Here is a 25,972-nt window from a genome sequence, read left to right on the forward strand (position 1 = left end):
CCACATGCCACGGAGCAACTGGGCCCGTGCGCCACAATTACTGAGCCTGCGCGTCTGGAGCCTGTGCTCCGCAACAAGAGAGGCCGCGATGGTGAGAGGCCCGCGCACCGCGATGAAGAGTGGCCCCCACTTGCCGCAGCTAGAGAAAGCCCTCGCACAGAAACGAAGACCCAACACAGCCATAAATAAATAAATAAATAAATAAATAAATAAAATCCATAGCACATATTTTATTAGTATTCCCAGAAATTCCATTATAATCAACAAATGGAAAGGATTTTATTGTCAGTAAAGCCCGTGAAACTTAGTTGTCTCATTTTTCCAGATTATGTGGTATGTAGACAGCATGTAGTCTCTTTACCGATAGAAGGGATGGGATAAGACCAGCAGTGTCATATATGATTCCACATGGAAGTCCAAGAATATCTTGGGATTTTCTAGATTTTACATATCAGAGAAAATGCTCTGTTTATGTTATGAGATATATTTATAATTTTAATACACAAATAAGTGAATGATCAAAATTGTTCAAACTATAGCTTTTGAATACATTCTCATGGTGGATATTTATGCCTCAACCACTATGAAACTCAGACTGTTATTGAAAAGGACCTTTCCCTCTTTCTTTACACTGAATTCAGGCTCTTGCAGATCTTTCATAATTTCTGCTTTGAGATCAGGTGGTGCTGTTGTACTAAAGTTGCGGGTTTCTGTCAAAAAATCCCAAAGCAGGTCTCCATTTTCATTGCCGTCAATAAAACAGTCAGATATGTCCATGGTGGACAGAAGGTCATAACACTCATACTTAATCCCCATCTTGTCCAGCATCTGCATGAGGTCAGATGACGTGACATACTGGCAGAGCTCATCCCGGTGTAAGTGAGATCCGTACTTTTTCCACAGCTTGTTCCAGCTACTGGTTCCTGTGCAACAGAACAAAATTCATGCTTTCAGTTATTCTTCGTTTCCTTTACCTACTCTGCCAACCAGTACACTAGATGCTTGGACTAGAGCAGTCAATTTAAAAAAAAAGAAATTCTTGCCTTTGTGTAGCTCAGTTCAAGGAGTGAAGGGGGTGGGAGGAGAGAAAGTTAAATAAATAAGTAAATAAATCATATATCAGATGGTGCAGAGTGCTAATGAAAAACAAATCAGAGCAAGGAATAAGGGGGATCGAAGAGTTGGATGGGTTGCTGTTTTATATCAGGTGGTCGCAGACAGTCTCTCTAATAATGTGACATTTGAGCAGAGACATGACAGCAAGCCACACAGATATCAGAAAGGAGATTACTCCAGGTAGAGAGAAAAGCAACTGCAAAGGACCTGAAGCAGGAACAGGCTTGGCGTGTTAAGAACTAGCCAGGAAGCCAGTGAGATTGGAATTGAGTGAACAGAGGGGAGCATGGAAGGAGAGGAGGTTGTATGGGTGATGGTGAGGAGTAGATTGGGTGCTAAATCGTATGGAAAAAGATGAGAAGCTGTTGTAGTGTGGTCTAATAGAACTTTCTGGACTCTTGGACATGTTCCATATTTGCATTGCCCAGTATCGTAGCCACTAACCACTTTATGGTTATGGAACATGTGAACTGTGGCTAGTGTGACTAAGGAAGTGAATTTTAAGTGTTACTTCATCTTAATTCATTTCACTTTCAGTAGCCAACTGTGGCTTCCATATTGGACAACACAATATTAGAGTGACTTAACCTGATTTGCATTTTCATAAGGTCACTCTGGCCACACAGATGGGCTATTCTCTATTGAGAATAGACTATAGGGGCGTAAGGACAGAGCAGGAAGGACAGTAAGAAAGCTACTGCAATAATCTGGGTGCTAGATGATGTTACGTTGCACCAGCAAGATTGGAGGTGATGAGAAGTGGTTGAATTTTTTATATATTACACTCCTAGATCCAGTGCCATTTGCCAATGATTTGGATATTGTTAACAATAATAATTTGGATAGTGAAAGAAAGAAAAGAATCAGTGATGACCCCAGTCGTTTTGGCCCAAGCATCTGAAAAGAGAGAATTGCCATAATTGGAAATGGGAAGAATGAGGGAGGAACATTTTTAAATGTGTTATCAGGCATCTGGTTTTGGAAACATAAGGTTGAGATACCCGTTGGACATTCAGGTGGTGATAGGAGGAAGGCAGTTGTTTATGTTAGTCTGGTTCAGAGGAAAGGGTCTAAGAGTAAAAATTGAAATAGAAAGAAAGAGCACAGCAAATACAATGATAGTTTACCCCAACCAAAGATGGGGTAGCCTCTCATGTCTGTACAATTACAGTATGCTGCCTTGCACTGCAACAGCTCGGTTGAGTCCTAAAAATTTTGTCCCCAGCTTTAGAAGATATATTAGCAGTGTATGTTGTATTTAATTGAAAACCTGGCCCAGTGTAGAAGCTAAGAGATACAGCATCTGTGGGAGAGATAGGTTGGACCGTTCTGACACTTCATGAATGAGATGAGGTTTGGTATTTAGTTTCTCAGAAGCTCAGTTTTCTCATCTATAAGATAGAGATTACCTCAAATGCAACTGCAAGTATTAAATGAGATATTTGAAGTGAATCATTGCTCAGTGGTAAGCACATGGCAGATGTGTAATAAGTACTTACAAAATAAATGAATATTATATGGAATTACTTTGATAATGTATTTCCACTGGTTGTAATCTTGAGAATGTGAAAAGACAAATTTGCTGTTCAGAAATCTGTAATAATACTAATAAATCAAAACAAAAGAACAGCTATTTATGGACTTTCTAACATACGCATCTAATACTGGGCTATTACAGAGATAGTGGATATGTGCAGCAATTAAGAGTGGTCTCTAAAGCCTGACTTTCTGAGTGTGAAGCCTGGCTTTTCCTCTTACTAGCTTTATGAACCTGTGCCTCAGTTTTGTCATCTATAAATCAGGGATAATAATAGAATATCTTCATAGGATTGTTCCAAGGATTCACCAAGTTAATAAAGTAAGGCACTTAGAACCATGACTGGCACATAGTAAACACTGCTGAAGTTTTATGAAATTAAGTTGGACTTGGCCAAAGCAATATAAGAGAGAACTTACAACTCAATGAGTTTCCAGGATTAAAAGTTAAGATTTCAAAGGCGTGAACTGTTTTGGTTCCGAAAGCTCCTTTATGATGTAATGAAAGTAATCGGACTCTCCAGAAAACTATACAAACACTATATAGCCACACAATTCTGCATATAATTATAGGGCGTTGGCCTCATGCATGGGCTTGGCTAAAGTCTCCTGATTTAACTCAACAAAAGAGAATAACCAAGGCAGAAAATGGTAAATAATAAATAAATAAATAGCCTAGATAATTGATGTTCCACTAACATTTCAGAAGAGGGAATGATAACTACAGGATAAGCTCTAGAAGAAGGTGGAATTGGAATGAAGCAGAAAAAAATAAAACCTCAGTTCAGTGAAAAAAAAAAAGAGAGTCATGAGCATGTACTACAAAAATCTTTCATTCCAAAGACAGTGACTGTCTAAATAAGAATTTGCCTGCAAACAAGACTACAAGAAAATAAATATTTCAGTGGTTGAGGAAAGGCTCTGTTATCATTCACCCTGGCAGAGAAAAAAGAACCAAACACTAATTGCGGAGAATTTGCTGGTGTCAGTGTTCTGTGACTCAGTGCCATTTCTGAGCTGAGCAATTAGAAACTTTCTGACTGATACATTATCATAATGGCTCCCGGTGGGCACAACATATGGTGTTACTTTTGTTTTCAACATGATATAAACCAGGTCCCTCACCCCCCCACCCCGTATTAAAAATAACACACCATGATTTGCCTCCTTCCTTAGATAAGGAGAGGGCAGGACAGAAAATGTCACGGATCTCCTGGCTAATCTCCTGTAACCAGATAAGTTGCATTTTAATTAGCAACTCTCTCAACGAAAGCCTGGCTACTACATTTGGAGAAAAACATGCCACTAACATTATTTTAGTGTGGGATACTCCTCATTTCAAAAATCCACCTCTTCTTATTTCTCTTTTTTTTCATCCCCAAATCAAATCGTTTATCATTATAATCAGGAACTTCTGTTTGTTATAAATAAATAAATATTTACTGAGCTGGGCTAACTCTTTAATGGATACTTAGGAACCAGAGGAAAGCCTCTGTTCCCTCCAGCAGCATGTATTCAAACGGGCTGACCAGAAAAATACTGTCATTTAATTCTGATTTCAATTTCTCTTCCTTTTCCTAATTAGTTTCACTTGCCTACCCTTCATTGCTTTTGTCTGCCTATTGGTGTGCACTGTGTGCCTGTGAGTATGTGTATCTTCTTTATTGAGTCTTTTATTCCTGTTCATTAAATCCATCTTCAAATCTCCAGAACTTTCTGTATTTTCTGATTCCATGTCTATCATGTTAGCTAAAACATGGTATCTTTTTCTGAATGGACATTCAGAACTAGTTGTAGTTGGGATCGTATAAGGCAGAAATAATAAACAATTATTCAGTTCAATTCAAACACATTCACTGGGTGTCTTCTTCTAGGTGCCAAGGGTTTTGCAAAGATCTGGAACTAGAGATAAGAGGCAGAGGCTTCTGCTCTCCAGGAACTCTCCTTAAACTCCCTATCTGCCTCTGATCAGAAATTAGCACCTTTTTGAAAGTATGTACATGTCTGAATCCTCCATTAGATTAGGAGCCTTTCAAAGGCAGAGGAGTAACAGTCATCTTTGCAACCCCAGAGCCTAGCAGTGACCAACTAGAGGAGCTCAACAAAAGCTGAATGAACCAAATCTACACGACTATCCTATGCAGCCAACTTGGGACCAAGAGTGTAGGCTCTGTTTGAATATGCTGAATACCTCTGTCACCTTAACCAAGCTAGGTGCCCTGCATAATTAAATCTAGAAACTGACCCCGTATTTCATTATCTTAGAATCTAATAAATTGCAAAAAAAAATGGGTGTCCATATGGTGCTCAAATAACTGAATAATTTAGTTTATTCAGAGAGAGAGCGCATCAGTTCAGTAACAGGTCAGTGTCTGACTCGGATGGACGGGCAGGAGCCTTAGCTCTGGGGCATATTTAAGATGACCTTTTAGAGCAAGATGTTAATCCAGACATACCATTATGTGCTTAGGTGAGATACTGGCTTGATGAGTGTTCTTAGAAATTTAACTTAGTGACTAGTTCTAAGCTTGCCCGACTCTGTCGGCATCAAGTACTCAGTTTGCTGTGTTGCAGTGAGGCTATGGATGACAATATTGCCCCGAAAGAAAGGAAATACACAAACAGGCTTCTTCACTTCTGGGTAATTATGAAGCAAATTCCATTTAGAAAGTGACTGCAACAAATGTGATAAAAACAGAGCCTAGTGTGAACCATTTTGGTGCAGGTGTTTCAAGTTTTAGGGTAATATTCAAGTTTAAGGAATGTTTTCTTTGGGCAAGTATGAAGAATGGGGTTTCAAGAATTATAGTTGGGGCTGAGAAAGTAGTTCAGGGTAATGGTTTTTCTACAGCGGTAAGGTAGGAAGTTGATCAGGCACCTCAGATGACCTGGGGAGCTTTCCCAAACTTGCCTGCTATCCACAGACTGGTCTGGCAGATAGGGATTTGCAGTGATATCATCAAATGAAAAAGTGACTAATAAAAATGTGGATCAATTCAACACGTGTTAATTGACAACGATATAAAACAAATCTGATTAGAAAGTTCTTGTGATTAACTTTGTTTTCACTGTTGGAAATTGACCATGCTCTATTTTCCTGAAAGTTGACCCATATATTTGTATCCGTTTTATGAATGCGACAAAGCAGTTCTTGCTATTTTTACAAAAGAAGCCCATAGGCACTTCCGTACACCGAGGGCCCAACAGAATTTATCTCAGAGAAATATACTGTTGTTAAGATGGGTTTATAGGTGCACAGGTTTATCTAGGTCAGAGAGGCAGAGCAAAAGGGAGTTAAACTGCTCTAGGTAACAAATAAGAGGGGTAGAAGGGGGAAGTGAGGAGCTGGTATCTTAGGAAAAGCACGGGAGTTAAGAGGGTTGTGTGTTACCAGTGTTTTCCTCTTTGGGATACCTGCCTCTCACGCTGTGCGCAGTAATGAAAAATTGTAAGCTGTGTGCTGAAAAAGTTAGTAAAACATCTCCACCGTCAAACTACAGAAGGAATAAGTTTTGACTCAAAATACCTTTTTTTATGGAAGCTAACTGGTTTTTGTGCTTTTACTGCCTTTCTTTGATTTTTTTCCCCCATGAATGTATATAGACATAGTACATGTGAACTACAGTATATAGACATAGTACATGTGAACTACATGTATGCATAGTTGCCATATTATGTAGGTATGATTATCTGGAAATAGTCCTTGCATGAACTAAGACTCACAGACCAAGTTCACACAGCTAGGAAGTGCCTGAGCATTCTTGATTTTATGTATCTTCCTGCATTTCACTGGGCCTGTTGTGGTTTGCACATATCCTGATGCCAATAAACCATGGATTCTATTAACGTATTCATGATGTAGCCAGCAGAATACTGTATCCATAAGGGCACTTAGTCCATTCTCAGTTGCTTGTAGACTGCTCATGCCACTTTCTAAACCTTAGGCTGGCTTTTTCTTATTGGTAGGCATATACTCATAGAGAGCTGCCTTCTGACACTCAAATACTTGACTTCTGAAAATATTTAAGCATAAACGAAATATATATAACAGTGGATCTGCATTTGATATGAAATATATCCTAAAATCAAACATATATGACTACTGGATGAATTGCTATTTCTGCCTGCAACACTGTTTCTTTATTATTGATACAGATTATCAAGAATAGACTGCCCTCAGTGTTGATAACTAAATTTACTTCTGCATTCCTAAATGCAGTACAGAGTGCTTTACCCAAGTGTCCTAATTTAGAGAGAGGTTGGTGGGAAACATCCAGTTTACAGAAGCCCTTCTAAATGGTAAGATAGAACTCTCCCACACAAATGAGTATTTTTCACTAAACTGAGATAAAAATAGTATATCAAATGTTCCCTTAGAGAAGAGGTTGTGTACAGGAACTCTCATTTGCCAAACTCCCACATGAGTTCAAACCCAGGATTATAGGCAACAGCTGTGTTTGCCATCCTTAAAGCCATTCCTCATATTTAAGAATACTTGGGGACTTCCCTGGTGGCACAGTGGTTGAGAATCCGCCTGCCAATGGAGGGGACACGGGTTCGAGCCCTGGTTCGGGAAGATCCTACATGCTGGGGAGCAACTAAGCCCATGCACCACAACTACTGAGCCTGCGCTCTAGAGCCCGTGAGCCACAACTACTGAGCTCCGGCGCCACAACTACTGAAGCCCGCGCACCACAGCGAAGAGTAGCCCCCGCTCGTAGCAATTAGAGAAAGCCCACGGCCAGCAACGAAGACCCAATGCAGCCAAAAATAAATAAATAAATACATTTATAAAGGAAAAAAAAAATAAATGAATTTTGTGACCTATGGTTTCTGAGTACGGGGTCTGGTATAAGCTGAGGGAGATAGAGGCTGCTGTGTACGGGGAGTGAACCTGCCTAGCAGTGTGTGGACAATCCACAAAGGCTGCTGAATGAAAGAAGTAATGAATTAATGAATGCAGCAATGTCAGTGTTTCATTTGCTGATCTGTTTACTTATGTTCTCCGTGTGGTACTTATTGTATCATTGGAAACAACGTGACATGATCAAATGCCTTCTTTGGAAAATAACACGACAAAACAAAACAAGTGAACTATTTTTGATAGTTATTTGAGAAAACCTAAATGAACAACATTGATAGTGGCTCTAGAAATGCAAATTAATCAAATATGATAGTGTCCCAAATATTTAAACCTTTATTTTATTGATATTTATTAATAAACATCACAGAAGAGAAAGAGACATTCCAGGGACAAAAAGGAGGTAAATAGATATATTTACTATTTTTAGTCTCGTTAAAAACATTCCTATCAGTTGTATCTGCTGTATGTTAAATGAATATTTTTTATATAGAGACAACAAGGATATATTTTCCCGAGAGAAAGAAGTAAACAGACATTTAATTCCACTGGAACTCCTAAATTGAAAGCTGTTGTGAAGGACTTTCCTAATACTGTGTTAATTAATTGACCCTGATCAGAAGCCAAATCAAGAATTTCATAATGAAGATGAAATATACCAGCTGCCTTCAAACACATCCATCCATGCGCTATCACTGTTTTAAAATTCAGGCTGAAGGAAAATAACTTACCGGACACAACAGCAATGAGAATCTTAGCACTGGTAGCTAAGAGACTATGGAAGAATTTCAGGGTGGCTGGGATGTCTTTTACATAATACAGCATCTAGAAATGAAGGAAGAGAGAAACGAGATGCTTTACTATGTCAACGTCTTTGTTGCTTGGACTGAATACTCACTAGAAGGTTTGATGTTCAAGTTGAGTGGATTTTTATTCAACAAAACACTTAAGAAATTTAAAAATTAACGATGTTACATATAGAGATAGAATAATAGTGTGAGAAAATATTTGGGGAGAGGGGAAACTATGGTATTTACTCAACTAGAGTCAAACAGCTTAAACTTTACTCTTTCTGGCTTCATTAACACAGACATTTATAGCTCGAGACAGTCTGCATTCCACATGGGGGCAGTGAATTCTAATGCTCACTCTATATTTTGTGAGTTTTAGTAGTTCTGGGCAAAAATGGTGCTGGAACCGTAAAAACATTCCATTTCATGGAGCGTTGCTTTAAAATTAAGCCCTTTGCACTAGCTTCACCATAGGCTCACAGATGCTTTTTTTAAAATCATGGAAAATGTGACAGGCTTTGATGTTGACAGATTCTCTAGGGAAATGGACTGGATAAAGCCTAAAGTTACATGCATGGTCCCAGGGTGCTAGGAGTCAGCCCACCCTTTTTTTTTTTTTAAATTGAAGTATAATTGCTTCACAATACCGTGTTAGTTTCTGTTGCACAACAAAGCGAATCAGCCATACGCATACATATGTCCCCATATCCCCTCCCTCCCATCCTCCCTATCCCACCCCTCTAGGTGGTCACAAAGCACCCAGCCGATCTCCCCGTGCTATGCGGCTGCTTCCCACCAGCCAACTATTTTACATTCGGTAGTGTATGTATGTCGATGCTACTCTCACTTCGCCCCAGCTTTGCCCTCCCACCCCGTGTCCTCAACACCATTCTCTATGTCTACCTCTTTATTCCTGCCCTGCAACTAGGTTCATCAGTAGCTTTTTTTTTTTTTTTTTTAGATTCCATATATATGTGTTAGCATACAGTATCTGTTTTTCTCTTTCTGACCCAGAGTGAAGTAAGCCCACCCGTTTTTAATAACTGAACCATCTCTGGTGAAGTGCAGGGAGAGGTCTTTCCACCCAACACAGATAGAGCTTGGAATTAAACATTGGCAGTAGAAAGTTTTCCCTAAGGACTTACATCCCTGGAATCTACCCCCAGAGACACTTCTTAACGTCTCATCTTCAGCTCTCTTAAACAAGAATTCAATGTTTTATGTAGATGCCATGATAGAATTTATTGCATAAAGCAAAAGCAACCTAAGCTATGCCCCTCTCACACAAATGAACGCAATACAACGGAGCTGCACACGACTTGTGCAGTATCACGGGCCATATTTAGCATCGTGTCACTCCATGCTGTTCATCACAGGGACCATGCATAGACAGGCACCCAGATGCAGCTAATCCACAGGATGGCTAACAGTCCGTGACATGACCTGGCTGAAAAGAGGAGGTGGGTCATAGCAGGTGCTCTGAAATTTGATCTAATAGACATAGAATCTCTGCAGTTGATTATGAATATTAAGTTGAAGGATGTCATGAGAACGCTAGGACTGTTAGGAGCAATGAAAAGAGAAATAGCACAGAAAAATGCAGAGTAGATGGAGAGGAACAGAGCAGTAATGCAAAGGAAGCAGAGTTGCTATAAGAAAGAAAGAACAGGGCTTCCCTGGTGGCGCAGTGGTTGAGAGTCTGCCTGCCAATGCGGGGGACACGGGTTCGAGCCCTGGTCTGGGAGGATCCCACATGCCGCGGAGCGACTGGGCCCGTGAGCCACAACTACTGAGCCTGCGCGTCTGGAGCCTGTGCTCCGCAACAAGAGAGGCCGCGATAGTGAGAGGCCTGCGCACCGCGATGAAGAGTGGCCCCCGCTCGCCGCAACTGGAGAAAGCCCTCGCACAGCAATGAAGACCCAACACAGATTAAAAAAAATAAAATAAATAAATAAATAATAATAAAAAAAATGATAGTGTCTATTAACTGTCGCTAAATATAAGCACTAATCCATTCCTAATTACTGTGTTTTAAAAGCCAACACTCTTCAAACACTGAGATATTTAAAGAAATGGGTTAAAATAAATAAATAAATAAAAGAAAGAAAGAACAAACGTGGAGCTTTTGAGAGAAACTGGAGAATGATCTCTGAAGCTGCAACATTATATAAGAATTTTATAAGAATGGGATCTGGAGCATATGTGGAGGGATTGGCTTTTGATAAAGGGAGGCTTTTGTAATAAGAGGAAAGAAAGACATGGTGCATACAGGTGCAGCTATGTTTGTAAATTTGGAGAGTGAAAGATGATTTTCTACCTGATGGTTTCTCTTTCTGCCACAGAATGGGAAGTGAGGTCATCAGTTGGAAATGAGTGGTGGGGGAGGGATTACAGGAGGTGTAAGGAGACAGAGGGAGGTATGAAATAGTTATACAGGTGACCCTTGAACAAGGCAGGGGTTAGGGGCATCAACACTCTGTGCGCAAATATTCACACGTAACATAGAGTTGGCCCTCCCTATATGCAGTTTCTCTGTTTCTGGGGTTCTGCATCCAGTCATGTAGCATTTATTATTGAAAAAATCCACATATAAGTGGACCCACGCAGTTCGAACCTGTGTTGTTCAAGGGCCAGCTGTATGAGAAGGTGGGAAAGTAAGTCTAGTAGAGAAACATTGGTTTGCTGAGCAATGTTAAGCACTCCCTTATAGGTAAAAGATTTTGTCCGCTAAGAAAGCAAAGATGTAGGATTGCCTGGGTATGCTGATCTTGGAGTCATTTCTTCCAATGATTTTAAAAACTTTATTCCTGTGGGATGACTGTGCTTGTGGACTATAGAAAGCAAAAAGCATCTTGTTGTTTATCATGGTATTTCTAAAATATACACATCTTCTAATGGTAGCCAACACCCAAAGCCTATACACCTATATGCTATCCAGATACGTTAGTGACCTCTGGAAGTATGTCCCCATACCACCTACTGAATTGTCTCCCCCTTTCCAAGAAATACACTATCGTATTTCTAGGAAATACACTATCAGTGCTGGACCATGGAAATAAATTCCTATTTAATGACTGACTAATGTCAGTAACACTTTGTTGACCTGAGAAATCACCTAGCCTGCCCTTCTGTCATGTGCACACGAGCCAGGTCATCAAAAGAAGGCAAAAGCAAGAGGATTCAGAAAAACTCTGGGATGTTGGTCCATCCAGACCATTAGAGTTACTGGAGAATTGTGTTAGGATGTGTTACACTCTACTATCTATGAACTTTCAATCCCACAAAAGTTAAGCCAGCATTGAAAAAAAATCAGTAACTATGGGGGTATTTTGCATAGAGAAAACTGGCTTTTTAAATGTTACAGAGAATCTCTTAGTATTGTCAACATCTTTAACTTCAGTTTGGACAGATAATGGTCACTTGTAAAATCAGAAATCAGATTTTCATTTTTCTTTTTAAAGTTAAAATATTGGGTACTCTGAAATATTTCTGAAAAATCTTTCTTCTGAGAGTATATAACAATAAATATTTCTTACCTGAATCATATGAATAAAGTCCCACTTCTGAAGTTCTTTTTTCTCCATCATTCTATTTTGATATTCAGATGATGTCTCCTTATGCCAAGTAAACTTTATGTTCTCGAGGTTTGATGTCTTGGCTACAAGCTCTAAAATACGGAGAAAAGGTGGCACACCATCAATTTTAACTGCAAATTCGGAACCCATTTCCATTTAGAATTGTAATGCAATCAGTGTTATATACATAACAGATATAAAGCACATTTTTCTTCTTTATAAATCTCCAGAAGACCAAAGAGTTCATCCTAGTTTTTCCATTAGTGTTAAATAAAATTAGAGAATGGAGTCAATAAGAAATAATTATGAGAATCCTGATCAGACATAGGTACTATTATCTCAGTGTTAATGGGAAATCAACTGGTGAATTTTATCAATGGAAAATTGATGTAAGACAGGTGATATGATTCTGTAACTCAGGAATCAGCAAACCATGGCATGGGCCGTATCTTCCCACCACCTATTTTTAAATAGACTGCAAGCTAAAAATGTACACTACTTTCTGATTTCATGCTTCTTTCATATCTTGTGCCATTACACTTTTAAATGGGTGAACAAAATCAAAAGAAGAATAATACTTCATGATAGGTAAAAATGATATAAAATTCAAATTTTAGTGTTTATAAAGTTTTATTGCAACATACCCACACTCATTAGTGTATGTATTGTCTATGGCTGCTTTTGGGCTTCAGTGGCAGAGCTGATTAGTTGTGACAGAGACCATGTGGCCTTCTAAGTCTAAAATACTTACTATTTGGCCCTTTTTAAAGAAAAGTTTCCTGATTCCTGCTGTAAGCAATGAAACGTAAGCTCTTTAAGGGCAGGGATTCTGTTTAAATACCTCTGAATGAATTAATGACTCTGTCTCTAAGAATAAATATCAAAAATAATAGTTGATGACCAGGGGAGGGATGGAGAGTCAGTAAAAAAAAAAAAAAAAAGGGGGGGGGGATTCTAATCACTATTTATATTCTGAGATGTTTAGTCATTCCTGCCAAGAAAACAAATTAATCAGGTTCTTCTCTCAATAGGCTTACAAAGAACATACCACAGCAGCTATGTTGTTAATGATTGAAGGGACGCATTTGGGATGACAGGCCTTTCAGAATAGAATTTGATATACAGCACCATGGATTACAAGTACCTTTGTACTTGGTGATTTGTTCAGCACTTGGTTCAACAACTTCATTGTTGATACTAACTCCTGGGTATTGAGCCTGCACTTTGGAGAGGATGTGAAGATCAATTTCACCTGGAAGAAAAGCATAGGGAACAGATCACCTCAGTCCAGAAAGAAATGATTAAGAATAATCTGAACGAGTTTATTATCTCTAGGAAAGCCCAGCGTAAATAAAGAATACTACTCAGCTGTTGCCCTGCCACAATGTCTACGATGCAAAACAGCTAAGTTGTAAGTAGGAATAATAATGTGATTTGAGGAGGGCTATGATTGCTATTCATTCATTCATTCATATAGCCTTTATTTAATATCTATTATTATATTACAGTAAGTCTAAGATGCCCTTCATTATAGGATGCAAACAGCCCTTCTTTTTATATCCCTAAATCAGAAAAAACACCGTCAATTATAATTTTAAGATTTCATCAATGGGAAGATGTATATCAATTTCAGAGATGTTAAGTATGAAAAAAACACGCCAAAGAATTGATAAATTAGGCTAGGCCAGATGCATACAAGAAATATGTCAAATACAAAATATATCAGGTATAAAAAAGGATAAAAAGGTATATCAGACATGTGCCCTCAAAAACACCATGGTCTAGTGGTATAGACAGACATGGAAAGAACCCTGACTGGGTTGGACCAAGGTGGGAAGGAGAAAGGAGACAGCGAGGGGGAGGATAGGAGGAGAGGCCAGAGAGAGGGAAAGCTTCATGGCAGATCACTCCTGAGCTCTTTGTTACAGGGTAAGTGGAAGTTAGCCCAGGGCCTTCTGGGGAAGTGGGAATTGCAGGTAGAGAGGACAGGAAGTCAGGAAACAGAATCGTATATGTGGGACTACTGGCAATTCAGAGTTTTGCAATGTTAGGCAAGGCCGTGCCTCCATGCAAGAGGTGATCCCAGAGAGGTAAATGGAGAGGAAGTTATGGCAGAATAGATATTTATGCATTAATTCATGCACCAATGATTAATTGATTACTTACTATGTACCAGGCACTACACTAGGCTCTAGCAAATGATGGTAAGAGGAGCAAATAGATACCTGCCCTGATGGAAATTTAGTCTGCAGGTGACTATGTAAGAGAGATAAGATGATGGTAAGTTGGATAGACTTGAGTTCCAAACCTGTCTGATTCGCTTACTTGGTATTATGACCTTTGGAAATTTGCTTTATCTCTCCAAGGTGCATTTTCCTCATCAGAAAAACAGCAGTATTAATAGTACATAATTTATTGGGTGAGAGGATTAAATGAGGCAATGCATATAAAGCACAGTGCAAAATAGAGTTGGCACCTAATAAATGTTAGCTGTTCATTATTTTTATCGTTATCATTGAGTCCCTCTCTTTAAAAATCTCTCTTCTTTCCCTATTACTGATGCCTCCAAATTAAGTTTGCACTTTTATTCTCTTAGTTATGATGTTGACCTTCACTAAAACAGACTTATGTGCTGGCAAGACTAGCATATGAAAATGACATTAGTCTTTAACATTTTGGCATAAATGGCATTAACAGAACCTTTCCAAGGTTAGATATGGCGGGCGAAAAAAGCATAGGTCATAAGACTGAGAGGTCTGAAAAGAAGGAGATGAGGAAGATAAATCAGGAACAAAAGATGCTGGGCTAGGGAAAGAGGGCCGTCTAATGGTATAATGAGAGTCCCAAGTACTGGTAATGGGAGACAGTGGGGATTAGGGGGGAGAAGATATGGGAAGGAAGCTGAAACAGAGGATGAAGAAGCCTATGTGACAGTTTTCTCCAAAGCCGGCCCCACCAACCTGACACCTTTTAGTCCTTCCTTAATCATTATTCTAGCCGTCATTTATTGGCCACCTATTATTTGTCAAACACTGTGCTAGGCACTTGACTTGAAACATCTCACTTAATTCTGACCACAATGCTATCACAAACGCCACAGTATTGTTCCCAACTAGATAAGGTGATTTGAGTAATTTGACACTGAGGGGACATTAATGTGCCTAAAGTTTAAGGCATACTTGTCTGACTCTGAAGTGTTTGTTTTTCTAACAATTTCATACTAAGAAATAGGAAAACACCAAATACTAAAAGGACATAGGAAGTTTTTCTCTACAGTAATTATTTTTGGAGGGTACAAAAGATAACTAAGGCAAAAGGTTGATAGGAAAATCTGTGGGCTAATGAGAAATAGATTCCAGCTTGCCCCAAAGGCCCAGAGGCCAAAAGTTTTGTTCTTGCCTCTATCAGCCTAGCCATATATTTTATTTTATTTTATTTTTTCTATTAACATGCAATGATTTTACTATTATTATTTTTTTAACATCTTCATTGGAGTATAACTGCTTTACAATGGTGTGTTAGTTTCTGCTTTATATCAAAGTGAATCAGTTTTATATATATACATATATCCCCATATCTCTTCCCTCTTGCGTCTCCCTCCCTCCCACCCTCCCTATCCCACCCCTCTAGGTGGTCACAAAGCACCGAGCTGATCTCCCTGTGCTATGCGCCTAGCCATATATTTTAGATTAAAAAAATCATTAATTCTGAGGCTCCCAAATCCAACATTTAAAATTCAGATAGTGGGATCTACCCAAATGGAAGAATGTATCTAGCACATCCCCAGGGCTCATTCCAATCTTGTCCCTTTCCCAACCTGCAGAATGTTCTACCATAGAGCCACCCAGTCCCGCCTCCTATGGCAATGACAGAGGACACAGTGCTAGAATTGCAGTGGAGACTCGGAACCCATAGGTTCACGTAACAACCTCTATAGAGCGTGAGCGCACGTGTGGACACGAACCTTCTGTGCATTCACTGCTGGGTCCCTAGCAGAAATGAATGAACAACAAGAGGAGATAATGAAATTATTTCCTCAGGGGGTAGCACATAAAATGCAGTTCTGACTCCATAAGTCAGGTGACCACACTTCTTGTTTGCCAGGGACAGTTGCACTTGCTCCTGGTGCTAATGTCCCATCTGGTTTTGTTTCCCAAGTTTCTTTAATTTTTAACAAAATATTATCACTGCAATTTTATTTTTGAAAATACTTTTTTAAAAATAACTATATTTTAAAGTTTTTTGTATTGAGATATAGTTGATTTACAATATTATATTAGTTTTCAGGTGTACAACAGAATCAAAATTTTTATAGATTATACTTCATATGTAGTTATTATAAAATATTGGCTATATTCCCTGTGCTGTTGTACAATATAGCTTATTTACTTCATACATAGTAGTTTGTACTTCTTAATCCCCTGTGCCTATCTTGCTCCTCCCCCCTTTCCTCTCCCCACTGGTAACCACTAGTTTGTTCTCTTTGAGTCTGTTTCTGTTTTGTTATATTCATTCTTTCATTTTATTTTTTAGATTGCACGTATAGGTGATAACCAAATATTTGTCTCTCTCTGTCTGACTTATTTCACTTAGCACAAATACCCTCTAGGTCCATCCATGTTGTTGCAAATGGCAGAAGTTCATTCTTTTTTTATGGCTGAGTAATATTCCATGGTGATATATGTATCACATCTTATTTATCCATTCAACTGTTGATGAACACTTAGGTTGCTTCCGTATCTTGGCTATTGTAAATAATACTGCTGTGAACATTGGGGTGCATGTATCTTTTTGAATTAGTGTTTTTGTTTTCTTTGGCTATATACCCAGGAGTAGAATTTCTGGATCATTTGATAGTTCTAGTTTTAGTTTTTTGAGGAATCTCCATACTGTTTTCCATAGCGGCTGCACCAATTTACATTCCTACCAACAGTGTACTAGGGTTCCCTTTTCTCCACATCCTTGCCAACATTTGTTATTTGTAAACTTTTTGATGACATAAAAGAACTGTTTTATAAATTGACTGATATAATAAAAACAATTTGTTCAATAAATAAATATTTTAAAAAACTGTAATAATTTTACTCCTTTTACTCACTCCCTCCCACTCTCACTCTTAAAAGTATCCTGGGTTTGACAATAAACAATGTCACCATGCTCATAAGGCACTTATTTTCTGTGTTATGTTTGTTATTTATAACAGACTCTATTATTTCTTATTGTGAGATTATATATATATATATATATATATAGAGAGAGAGAGAGAGAGAGAGATCTCCCATAAGACAATATATTCCTTGATCTCATACCATATGTAGTTTGCATTCTTGTATCACTCAGAAATAAGAGAAATGCATTTTAAAAAATGATTTATATGAGCCTCTTTCCCCCAAAAAAGAGAGGCAGTAGAGAGGTAGTTCGGATGTTCTGTAGTATTACAGTCTAAACATTTAGCATTCAGTTCTAAATAAATTTAGTTACAAATATTTTCTTGATACATCACCTATACTGTTTACTTTCCATCCAGACATCCAAGCTTTGCTCTTTTCTTCATCTTCCCTCCCTGGCCACCTGTAGGTTTTCCTGCTATATGTTTCATTACTTTCTCTTTTCCATCCATACTAGCAATGTCCTTGTTTAGGCCCAAATTACCTATCTCTTGGAATACTAAAATAATAACCTAAAAATTCAGCCTGTCTCTGCTGAACTTGGTCTCCCTCAAAGCCATCACTACAACAACCATTTAAAACCCTGAGCTAATAAGCAAGCCCAATATTTCTGAGGTTAAAACCTTCTAATGACTAATCAACTGGATTAAGTCCAAACTCCTTAACTGAGCACAGACCACCTTGTCTGCTTTCTTATTCTCATCTCTCACAACTTCATATTTTGAAACTCTTGTCTCTAGGAACCCTGAATTTCTTGTATTTCTAGGCTGCGCTCTCCCCCTCGCCCCCCCATTGACATCATGACTCTTCCATACATTTTGCCTGCGCTCTCTCCTCTGCCAGGAAGTCTCTCCCCTCACTGCCTCACTTCATCTGACTGACTCTTAGGCATGAACTCTTCCACACATCACTAACTACCTTCGTAGTCTTTCTCACAGAGCCTAGCAGTAGCATCAGAACCCATCAGACAGAAGCTGCCAGTTATTTGACTGGAGTTGGCAACACAGATAAAACCTTGTGTTCCCTGATCCTGAATTAGTGCTTTAATTCACTTATTTTATTCACTAGCAAAGGCTTGATTCCAATGAGTTTGTTAAAAAGTATCAAGGACTCTAAAATGCTAGATTAAGCAACTGAGCAGGTTGATCGTTAATCACTGAAAAGCATGTGAGGGGTTATCAGACCCTATAGTACCATGAGCCAGCAGTAAAGAGATTCAAACAATGAAAAAAAAAAAGAAAGAAAGAAGATCATTTGTTCTTTCTCGGCTGAATCCTTCTGAATAGGAGCCATAACATTATGAATGTGTTCCAGTATCAGACATTAAGTGCCCTGTAAAGGCTTTTAAAGAGCACCCAAGCCAAACTAATATGCCAAAAGAATGGGGGAAAGTAAACTAGAAATGAATCAGTCAAATAATTCAGAAATTCTCTACAAATTCGGGGGTAAACAAAAGAAACGTGGAAGCCAGCAGTCTGCTGCTTTTATTGTGCATCGCAGAGCCTTCTGGAAATCTTAACTTTCAGGTCCAGAAAACAACATTTAAGAGGAATAAGGCAGTACTTAGTCATTTTATAGTCAGTCTCCTTTCATATATGATCTCTCCTTAGGCATTGCTTGATCATAATTCTGGCAGTTGTAGACTACTTACTGATGACATCCGAAGCCTTTAGGCCAGCAGTTGTTTGAGTTAACTAAAGCCTTACTATTACATGTTTCCCCCTAAAGCTTTGGAACAAAATCTGCAAAATTTCCTGTGACAAATGGAAAAATTATAGGGATTAAGCAAACTCTTTCCAGTATACCATCCTTCTTTTTTTTTTTCTTTTCTTTCCTTCCCTCCCGCACCCCCTTTTGTGACTAGCAAACCAAATTAATGATTTTGGAGTCTGGGCATTTTATGATGATGTAACTGATTTTCTCAGTTGATCAATATGTGGAGCTTGAGCAAAGTTAGGAAAATCCAAACATGTGTCAGCATGAATCAAAAATTATTTTCTATTAGGCTGGGTTGTGGGTTTTTTTTTTTTTTTTTTTTTTCTGTTAGGCTGGGTTGTGGGTGTTTGTTTTTTTTTTCTGTTCTGTTCACTCCTGTGTTATTTTCTATCCTGACTTTTTGATTTGGGAAGTTAAATGAAAACTAAATTTTTAAAATCTCCTTCCTTGCAAATCTCTTTCCTTTGTACTACTCCGTCCCTCAAATCAGCTACAACTATAGAATGACTTCCCATGTCTCCTTTCTGACCTAAGTTGAGTGTTTTACTTAATTTCACAGTCAGATATTTTTGTGGTTATAATATCTTGCTTTCATATGGGCCATATTTTAAATGCATCATACCTATATTTGAAGAGCGACATATAATTGAAACCTCTGACAGTGGAACTTAAAAAGTTCAAAAACAGGGAAAAGGTGGGGATATTCTCTTCCAGACAACTTTTCTCCACTCCCTGAACTTCAAGGATATATTTCATGAGATAGCAGAGGAATGTTGCCTTTTTGCTTAAAACCCGAGGTCATTTGATTAAAAAGGAAAAAAAAATATATGAAAAGGAAAAGTTAGAGGCTATAGAGAAAATTGAACTCAAATTTTGTATTCACTAGAAATATCTTATGCAAATTTGTTAATATCTCTGCCCTTTAAATTGCATATCTGTAAATTAGGGATAATATGGTCTACTCTTCAGGGTCACGCTGAATGTTAAAGGCATTATATGGAGATAATTTACCACAGTTCATGATATATAGTAATAATTACATAAATTGAAGTTATTATACATTAAGTCAACAAATATTTTTAAGCACCTACTAAATGCTAGGTTCTAATCATTGGAGATACAGCAATGAATAAAATAGACAAAAACATCCAACCGTTATGGATGATGATAAGTCCCATGGAGAAAACCAAGGCAAAAACTAGCTAGGGGAAGCCATGAGGGGAAGCTCTGTGATTTTCAGTTGGGTTGTCATGTAAGCCTCCAGGAAAAGGTGACATTTAAGAGAAGGCTGAAGGAGACTGGGAAAGAAGGAAATGAAGATTTGCCTTTCTAAATGGGCAGCTCCATAATAAAATGACACTGTGAAAGAGCACTCATCATGTATTCATGATGGCTTGTCTTTCTGACTGAGCTACATTCAATGAAACACAAAGCCCAGCTTGAGAACCCTGGGGCTGCCCCAAAGAAGAACATCCTCCAGGCCAAGAAAATGGAGGATTAAAGACTGGTCAAGTTATCTCCAGCCATTTGATTTCCATCTATTCTTGCTTCATTTCTAATATCAAAATATATGTGAATTCTTCAGATTATCAGCAGGAAAAATTTTATTCTATTACAGTTGCATTAAGATTACGATCTTCCTTTTTCCCTCTACTAGAATATCAGGCACAAAAAAATTGTTTCTAGGGAGAAAAATTGCCCAGATAACTCTCTGCTTAGTGATGAAAAATAATTTCAGCTATGGGTTTGCAACCAGAACAAGAACAATCTGATTCTGAGCTGTAGTGTAAAAGATAAAAGATTCTTGACGAGATCCCTTCTCTTTCCTTTCTCTCTCAATCTCTCTCTCTCTCTCTCTCTCTCTCTCTCCCTCTCCCCCTCTCCCCCCCTGGGAGCCTCAGTATGGAGGCAGTTCTGTCAGTATGGAAAGACAAGAGTAGAATATTAAAATAGCTGGAGAGTCACAGGAAGGGGATTATAAATATAAATTCTGAGCCAGAAGGGCATTGCCATTTACTCTCGTGTGTCTCCTGGCTGTTGGCCCAGGAACAATACTGCCTGATTGCTTTGCAACTTCAGAAGAAAAGCCATGCTACCAAAATGTTCTATGAAACACAAACATAGAGAAAATGTCCCAAAGGGTGCTGAACACTGAAGTGTAGAGATATTTGATAAACAACTCAAAAAAGACTGCGTTTTGCCTTACCTTTCAATTTATACATTTTAAACATAAAGATATTTGCTACTTCAGCACATACATAGAGAGGTAAATTCTATACCTACCATATTATGATGTTTATAAGTCATATTGAATTACCCTTAATAAAGTACCAACTTTCTTCTACCTTCTTCATGCCCAAAGACAGGATTTATAAGATGAAGCTACTTGAGCTGGCAAAGGTAGTCCAAGATAATCATGTAGTTGGTGTGATTTCATCAATATCAGCGTGCATGCGTGTTCTTACGCACTCCTAACCTTCACAATCTCTCATCTGACCCTTACACCATTGGCCCGCCACATTAATAGTGGTTAAAACACAAATGTTGCCGAGGAAAATTATCAGCCCTAGTGTGAGCAGAGTCTGAGAGCCTGTTGCCCTTGTAGAAAAAAAAAGCAAGAAATAATCAACAGAAAACATCAAGGACCTGAAGGACCAGAGAGCCGACAACCACCATCCTCTTGATCCACATCACCCTCACTCTCATCACCATGGCCACCATGTCCTCGCAGCAGCCATGGGAGAACAGATGGACTCTGAAGAAAAGCTCTGCTAAGCTACAACGCAAGCGAGATTGTTCTTAAAGTATTCATATGGGTGCAATACTATTACTGGTGAGTCAGAAATAGCCAAAGGAAAATTGTCATGAAAACGTGTGTCAGAACAGTGCTTTGGGCGTCAGCCAAACAGCTGAAGGAACTGTCAGAAGTCAGTGAGTCTATTCTTTACCATCATCTCTCATCAACTATAAAATTATAATTTAAATTGGGTTTATGTTTCCTGTCCCTGGCTGTAAAATTAATACTATAGAAAACTCAAGACATAGAAGTGTAAAGTAAAAATAAAATAAATATCTCATTACTGGAGAAAGCAAAGGTATAATGTTTTGGTTTATTTTCTCCTAAGTTGTTTTTTTCCCCTTTGAGAAAATAATTTTCTTTAGTTTACCCAGGAGAGATTATTATGTATATGAATTATTTTGACTTTCCCACTTGAGAGTTAAACCATGAATATATCAAAATTTATTTGAAAGTGCTATTCGTATTCTCAAAAACGGATATGTGGAATAATCAATTTCATTATTAACCTTTTATATATAATATAAATAAAAGTATATATCTAAAAAAATATATAAATGTGTGCATTTATATGTGGAAATATATATGAATATGTATTTATACATAGAAATACATTTTTATATATAGTTTTTTATGTATAGTTATACTTAGCTTTAAGTTTTTTTGCTATTCTGAGGCATCTGACAATGAACCGTGAATTTTTGGGCAAAAATCTTTTTGCAGATTAATTCCAAGAACCAGAATTAATGATTAGAATGAGATCCTTGATCTTTGGTGATATAAAACAAAACAAAACAAACAAAAAAACAGGTGTCAGACACTAGCTGCTGAGAAAGGATGCAGGCTAAAGAACTAAAGAACATTCTTAGAGGCCTTCTGAGCAGGCAAGACCAGTCCAATTGTTGGGACCCTTGGAGATGGGGGGCTGAGGTACAGGGTGGGTGGGGAGGATATACAGAATCTATGAGGAGAGGCTGAAGCAGCAGCAGGGGCTGTGTTGGGACATCAGGAATTGGCTATTTACCAAGTATGTCAGTATTTTAACAACCAGCATCACAAGGGCCTTGTGCGATAGATGAATATCAGAACTGTTCTTGATATATAATGCCACGCTACTTTCAGGAAAACTTCGTTTCATTTCAAACTCTTACCTTTTGTACATGAAAGCTTTCATGTCACTGTAACCTCATCACTATTGCATATTTGCTTTTTAAATCTTCTCAAATTGTTCTCAGTAAAAATTTGAACTTTTCTTCAAATAGTTTTCTTATATTTTGTACTGAATATATTAGTAGCTCAGCCATTCAGTATTTTTTTACCATTTCTATCAGTTTGTTATTGTTAATAGAGACAAAGCCTCAGAAGACCCTGGGCATTGACCCCAGTCTCTAGGACCCCCAATCCCCTTGTGGCATATATGATTAGGTTCACCATGTATAAAATGAAGATGACAGCAGACACCCTACACCAGGGTTACGTGACTGTGTGTATTAAATTGCAAAGTTGTATTCAATAGTGTATGTCAAGTAGAAGCATATTCACCGACTAAGAGACTGTGTCCCAAACTGGCACAAGAACTGGGAAGATACAAACTTGTCCTTCAGCAAAATTACACATAACCACATGCCACAGACTTTCTAGTACATTGTAAAATAATCAAAACTGTAAATGAAAAACACTCAGATGTTGACCAAAAAAGAAATGTGGATCTACCGTATTGCTTTCTTCCTATTTTACCTTTATCAGGCCATTACTGCATTCTTATTAATTTTAAGGCTATACAACTGAGTTTATTTGCTTTTCTAAGTATACAGTCATTTAATCTGCAGATAATGATAGCTTTGTCTTCACTCTGCTCTTTATCCCCATTTTCCTGTTTCAGGCCTTATTGAATTAGCCAAAACAATCTTGTTTATTTTGGTTTTAATGACGGTGGCTCCAGTATTGTAGCATTATGTTCACGTCTCTCCATTCTGTACTGTATCTGTCTTTAACAGTACTTTCATGTTCACTGAAAGTTTTAAATACAATACAACGAGGTAAACTATTTTGGTAAACTTATATATGGAGAATAATTTTTTTCAAAATAACATAGTTATGAATGCCTTTAACAATCCTTTATATCTGAGGCCCCAAAGTATCTGAAGTAGACAGTCCTAAATCCTACAGGTTAATAATTGGCTAGGGTCCATATCCTTCCGGTTATGGAGTAAGTGCTAGCATGCTGCACATAAGTTGAACAGTTCTTACTCACGTCAAGTTATAAAGCAATTAGGATCCAGACAAAAATCGTCTGCATGTCTACAAGTCCTGTTGAAACTCTGCTTCTTCAATGTAACCAAACGTGGTGTTAGCCACACCACTCTGAAGAAATGCCTACCTCTTTCTAGAAGGTTACTCATAAGATCATAGATTTTCTGGACTGAAAGCACCTTTAATGGCCCAAACACCCAAGAAATCATTGCCTGAGTCCTTTCCATAGCATATGTGCAAAGTGTTTTTCCACCCTAAGCTAGTACTCCTAGAGTGACTGCTCTTTATATCCCAAGATGTGTGCTTTCATTTCTGAACAGGTTTGATCATCAGTAAATGCTAATACGGAACAAAGAAATCTCTCTCTTTTAACCACTGGCCCTTTAGGGGCAAATATTCTGTGGTTTGCTCAATAGGAAATATCTGCAGATGGCAATAAGCACATTCAGATTCTTTTTTTCTAGGCAAAAAAAATCCCCCAATTCCCTGTATTTCCCCAGTCATTCCTTAGTTGCTGATACAGACTCTTGGCTTACTCTAGACCATTGGAAACATTAACCTTTGCTTCCTATCAGCTCCTGCTTCTCAACTGGATACACTGGCTCTTCCAGTTCTTGCCTTAATTACATGTTTCTACTTCTATCCACCTAGTTTAAACTTCAGGGTCACCTTAACATGTCATTTATGAAAGGAAACGAGATTCATAATCTGATAAAATTAGATTTTCAAATAGCTGGTCATTACTAAATACTGAATCTCTCTTTTGCCAGGTCGATAATTAACTTTTCTATCTGTTTAGTACAGTTTGTTGGACTGGACTACAATCAAGAGACCTGGGTTTTATTCTGCCTGATGGTTCTCAGGCTTTTTGTTTGTAGAATGAGGGTATTGATGGTCTCTAAAATTCTCTTCTATTTTTTAATCTCTGTAGTAATGTTGGTGTCTATATGTTACAGAATAAGAAAACAACCTAACTCAACATATGTCAGCATAATTATTTTCCAAAAAATGTTATAAAAGGGTTTATACCACCTGTGTTTCATATGTGAATTGCTTCAGTGGATTAAAAATTTATCTATAAATATATACACTATTATATAAGTTATGACACCTGAGTTGGTACATAATAGGTTAATAAAAATAAAAGTAGAGAGCTGGATAAAATGAGATTATTTGAGTCCTGTCGAAACCTTATAAAATTTTCTGGCATTTGAACATAAGAACTGAACAACGCAGCAGATAAATGATTCTCCTCGAAGCAAAGCCCAGAGCAAGGAGAAAACATTGCCCATTACTGCCTTCTGGAACCTTTTTCCATGTATAAATGTACACTGTAAATTAACAGCATTCTCCCTTACCAAAAAGAGTATGGGTTTCTTTTTCTTCATGTACCATCAAACATAAAGACAACACTCATTAAAAGTTGAATAATGAAGAAGCTCCATTGGGTGGTTTAATTTTAGGAAGCATCAGTATTGAAGATGGACCAAAAAAGCATGTTCTCTGAGACTTAGAATACAATGCAGTTGCTCTCAATAGCTAAAAACAATTGGGAATTCCCCAGCGGTCCAGTGCTTTTACTGCCGAGGGCCTGGGTTCCATCCCTGGTCAGGGAACTAAGATCCCGCAAGCCACACAGCCAAAAAAAAAAAAAAAAAAAAAATTGTTGAAATAAGCATGATATGAATACTCTGAGACCTCGAATAAAGCATTCCCGTTGCTCACTTTGTTTCATGAAAGCATACAAACTTATGCACATACACATACAGCTTTACACTTCTCTATTTGGCCTTTGTAAAAACTATATGGTCTATATTTCTGTACATGATTTGTTTTTCTCCTGATTTCCTCTCTTTCTTTTGTGGATACACATAATATTTATTTCAAACATTCTCCTAACATTAAATATATAATCTATGAATAACAATGCTGCTTATCAATTGTATTTCACTGATGTAGTAGATCACTTACAGAAGACCTGGAAAAGTTTTCCATCAGTTTCCTTTCTTTTGAACTGCTCAGAGCCCTAATAATTGCTTGGCTTCTGAACTGAATTGCCAAACACCTTTTTCTAAAACCTTACATTCTCTCTTAAATTATGAAATCCCTCTCCACCCAAATACCAACCTCTATAGAAGAGACAGAAGAGAAGACAGATA

At 38.0% G+C, this 25,972-nt stretch overlaps 1 protein-coding gene across 1 annotated transcript in view; it reads right to left on the reverse strand.

Moving 5' to 3' along the window:
- Positions 1-211: 211 nt before the first annotated feature.
- Positions 212-25,972, reverse strand: part of HNMT (histamine N-methyltransferase) — a 36,816-nt gene continuing 11,055 nt past the window's right edge. Inside the window, exons 3-6 of the mRNA XM_082395827.1 lie at positions 13,024-13,131; positions 11,841-11,971; positions 8,245-8,338; positions 212-923 (exon numbers count right to left, since the gene is read on the reverse strand). Coding sequence (XP_082251953.1) covers positions 568-923; positions 8,245-8,338; positions 11,841-11,971; positions 13,024-13,131 — 689 coding nt within the window. The 3' untranslated portion in view covers positions 212-567. The remainder of the gene's footprint in view (positions 924-8,244; positions 8,339-11,840; positions 11,972-13,023; positions 13,132-25,972) is intronic.

The sequence above is a fragment of the Balaenoptera borealis genome (genome assembly GCF_965194805.1).
Source record: "Balaenoptera borealis genome assembly, chromosome: 6".
Lineage (NCBI taxonomy): Eukaryota > Metazoa > Chordata > Mammalia > Artiodactyla > Balaenopteridae > Balaenoptera > Balaenoptera borealis.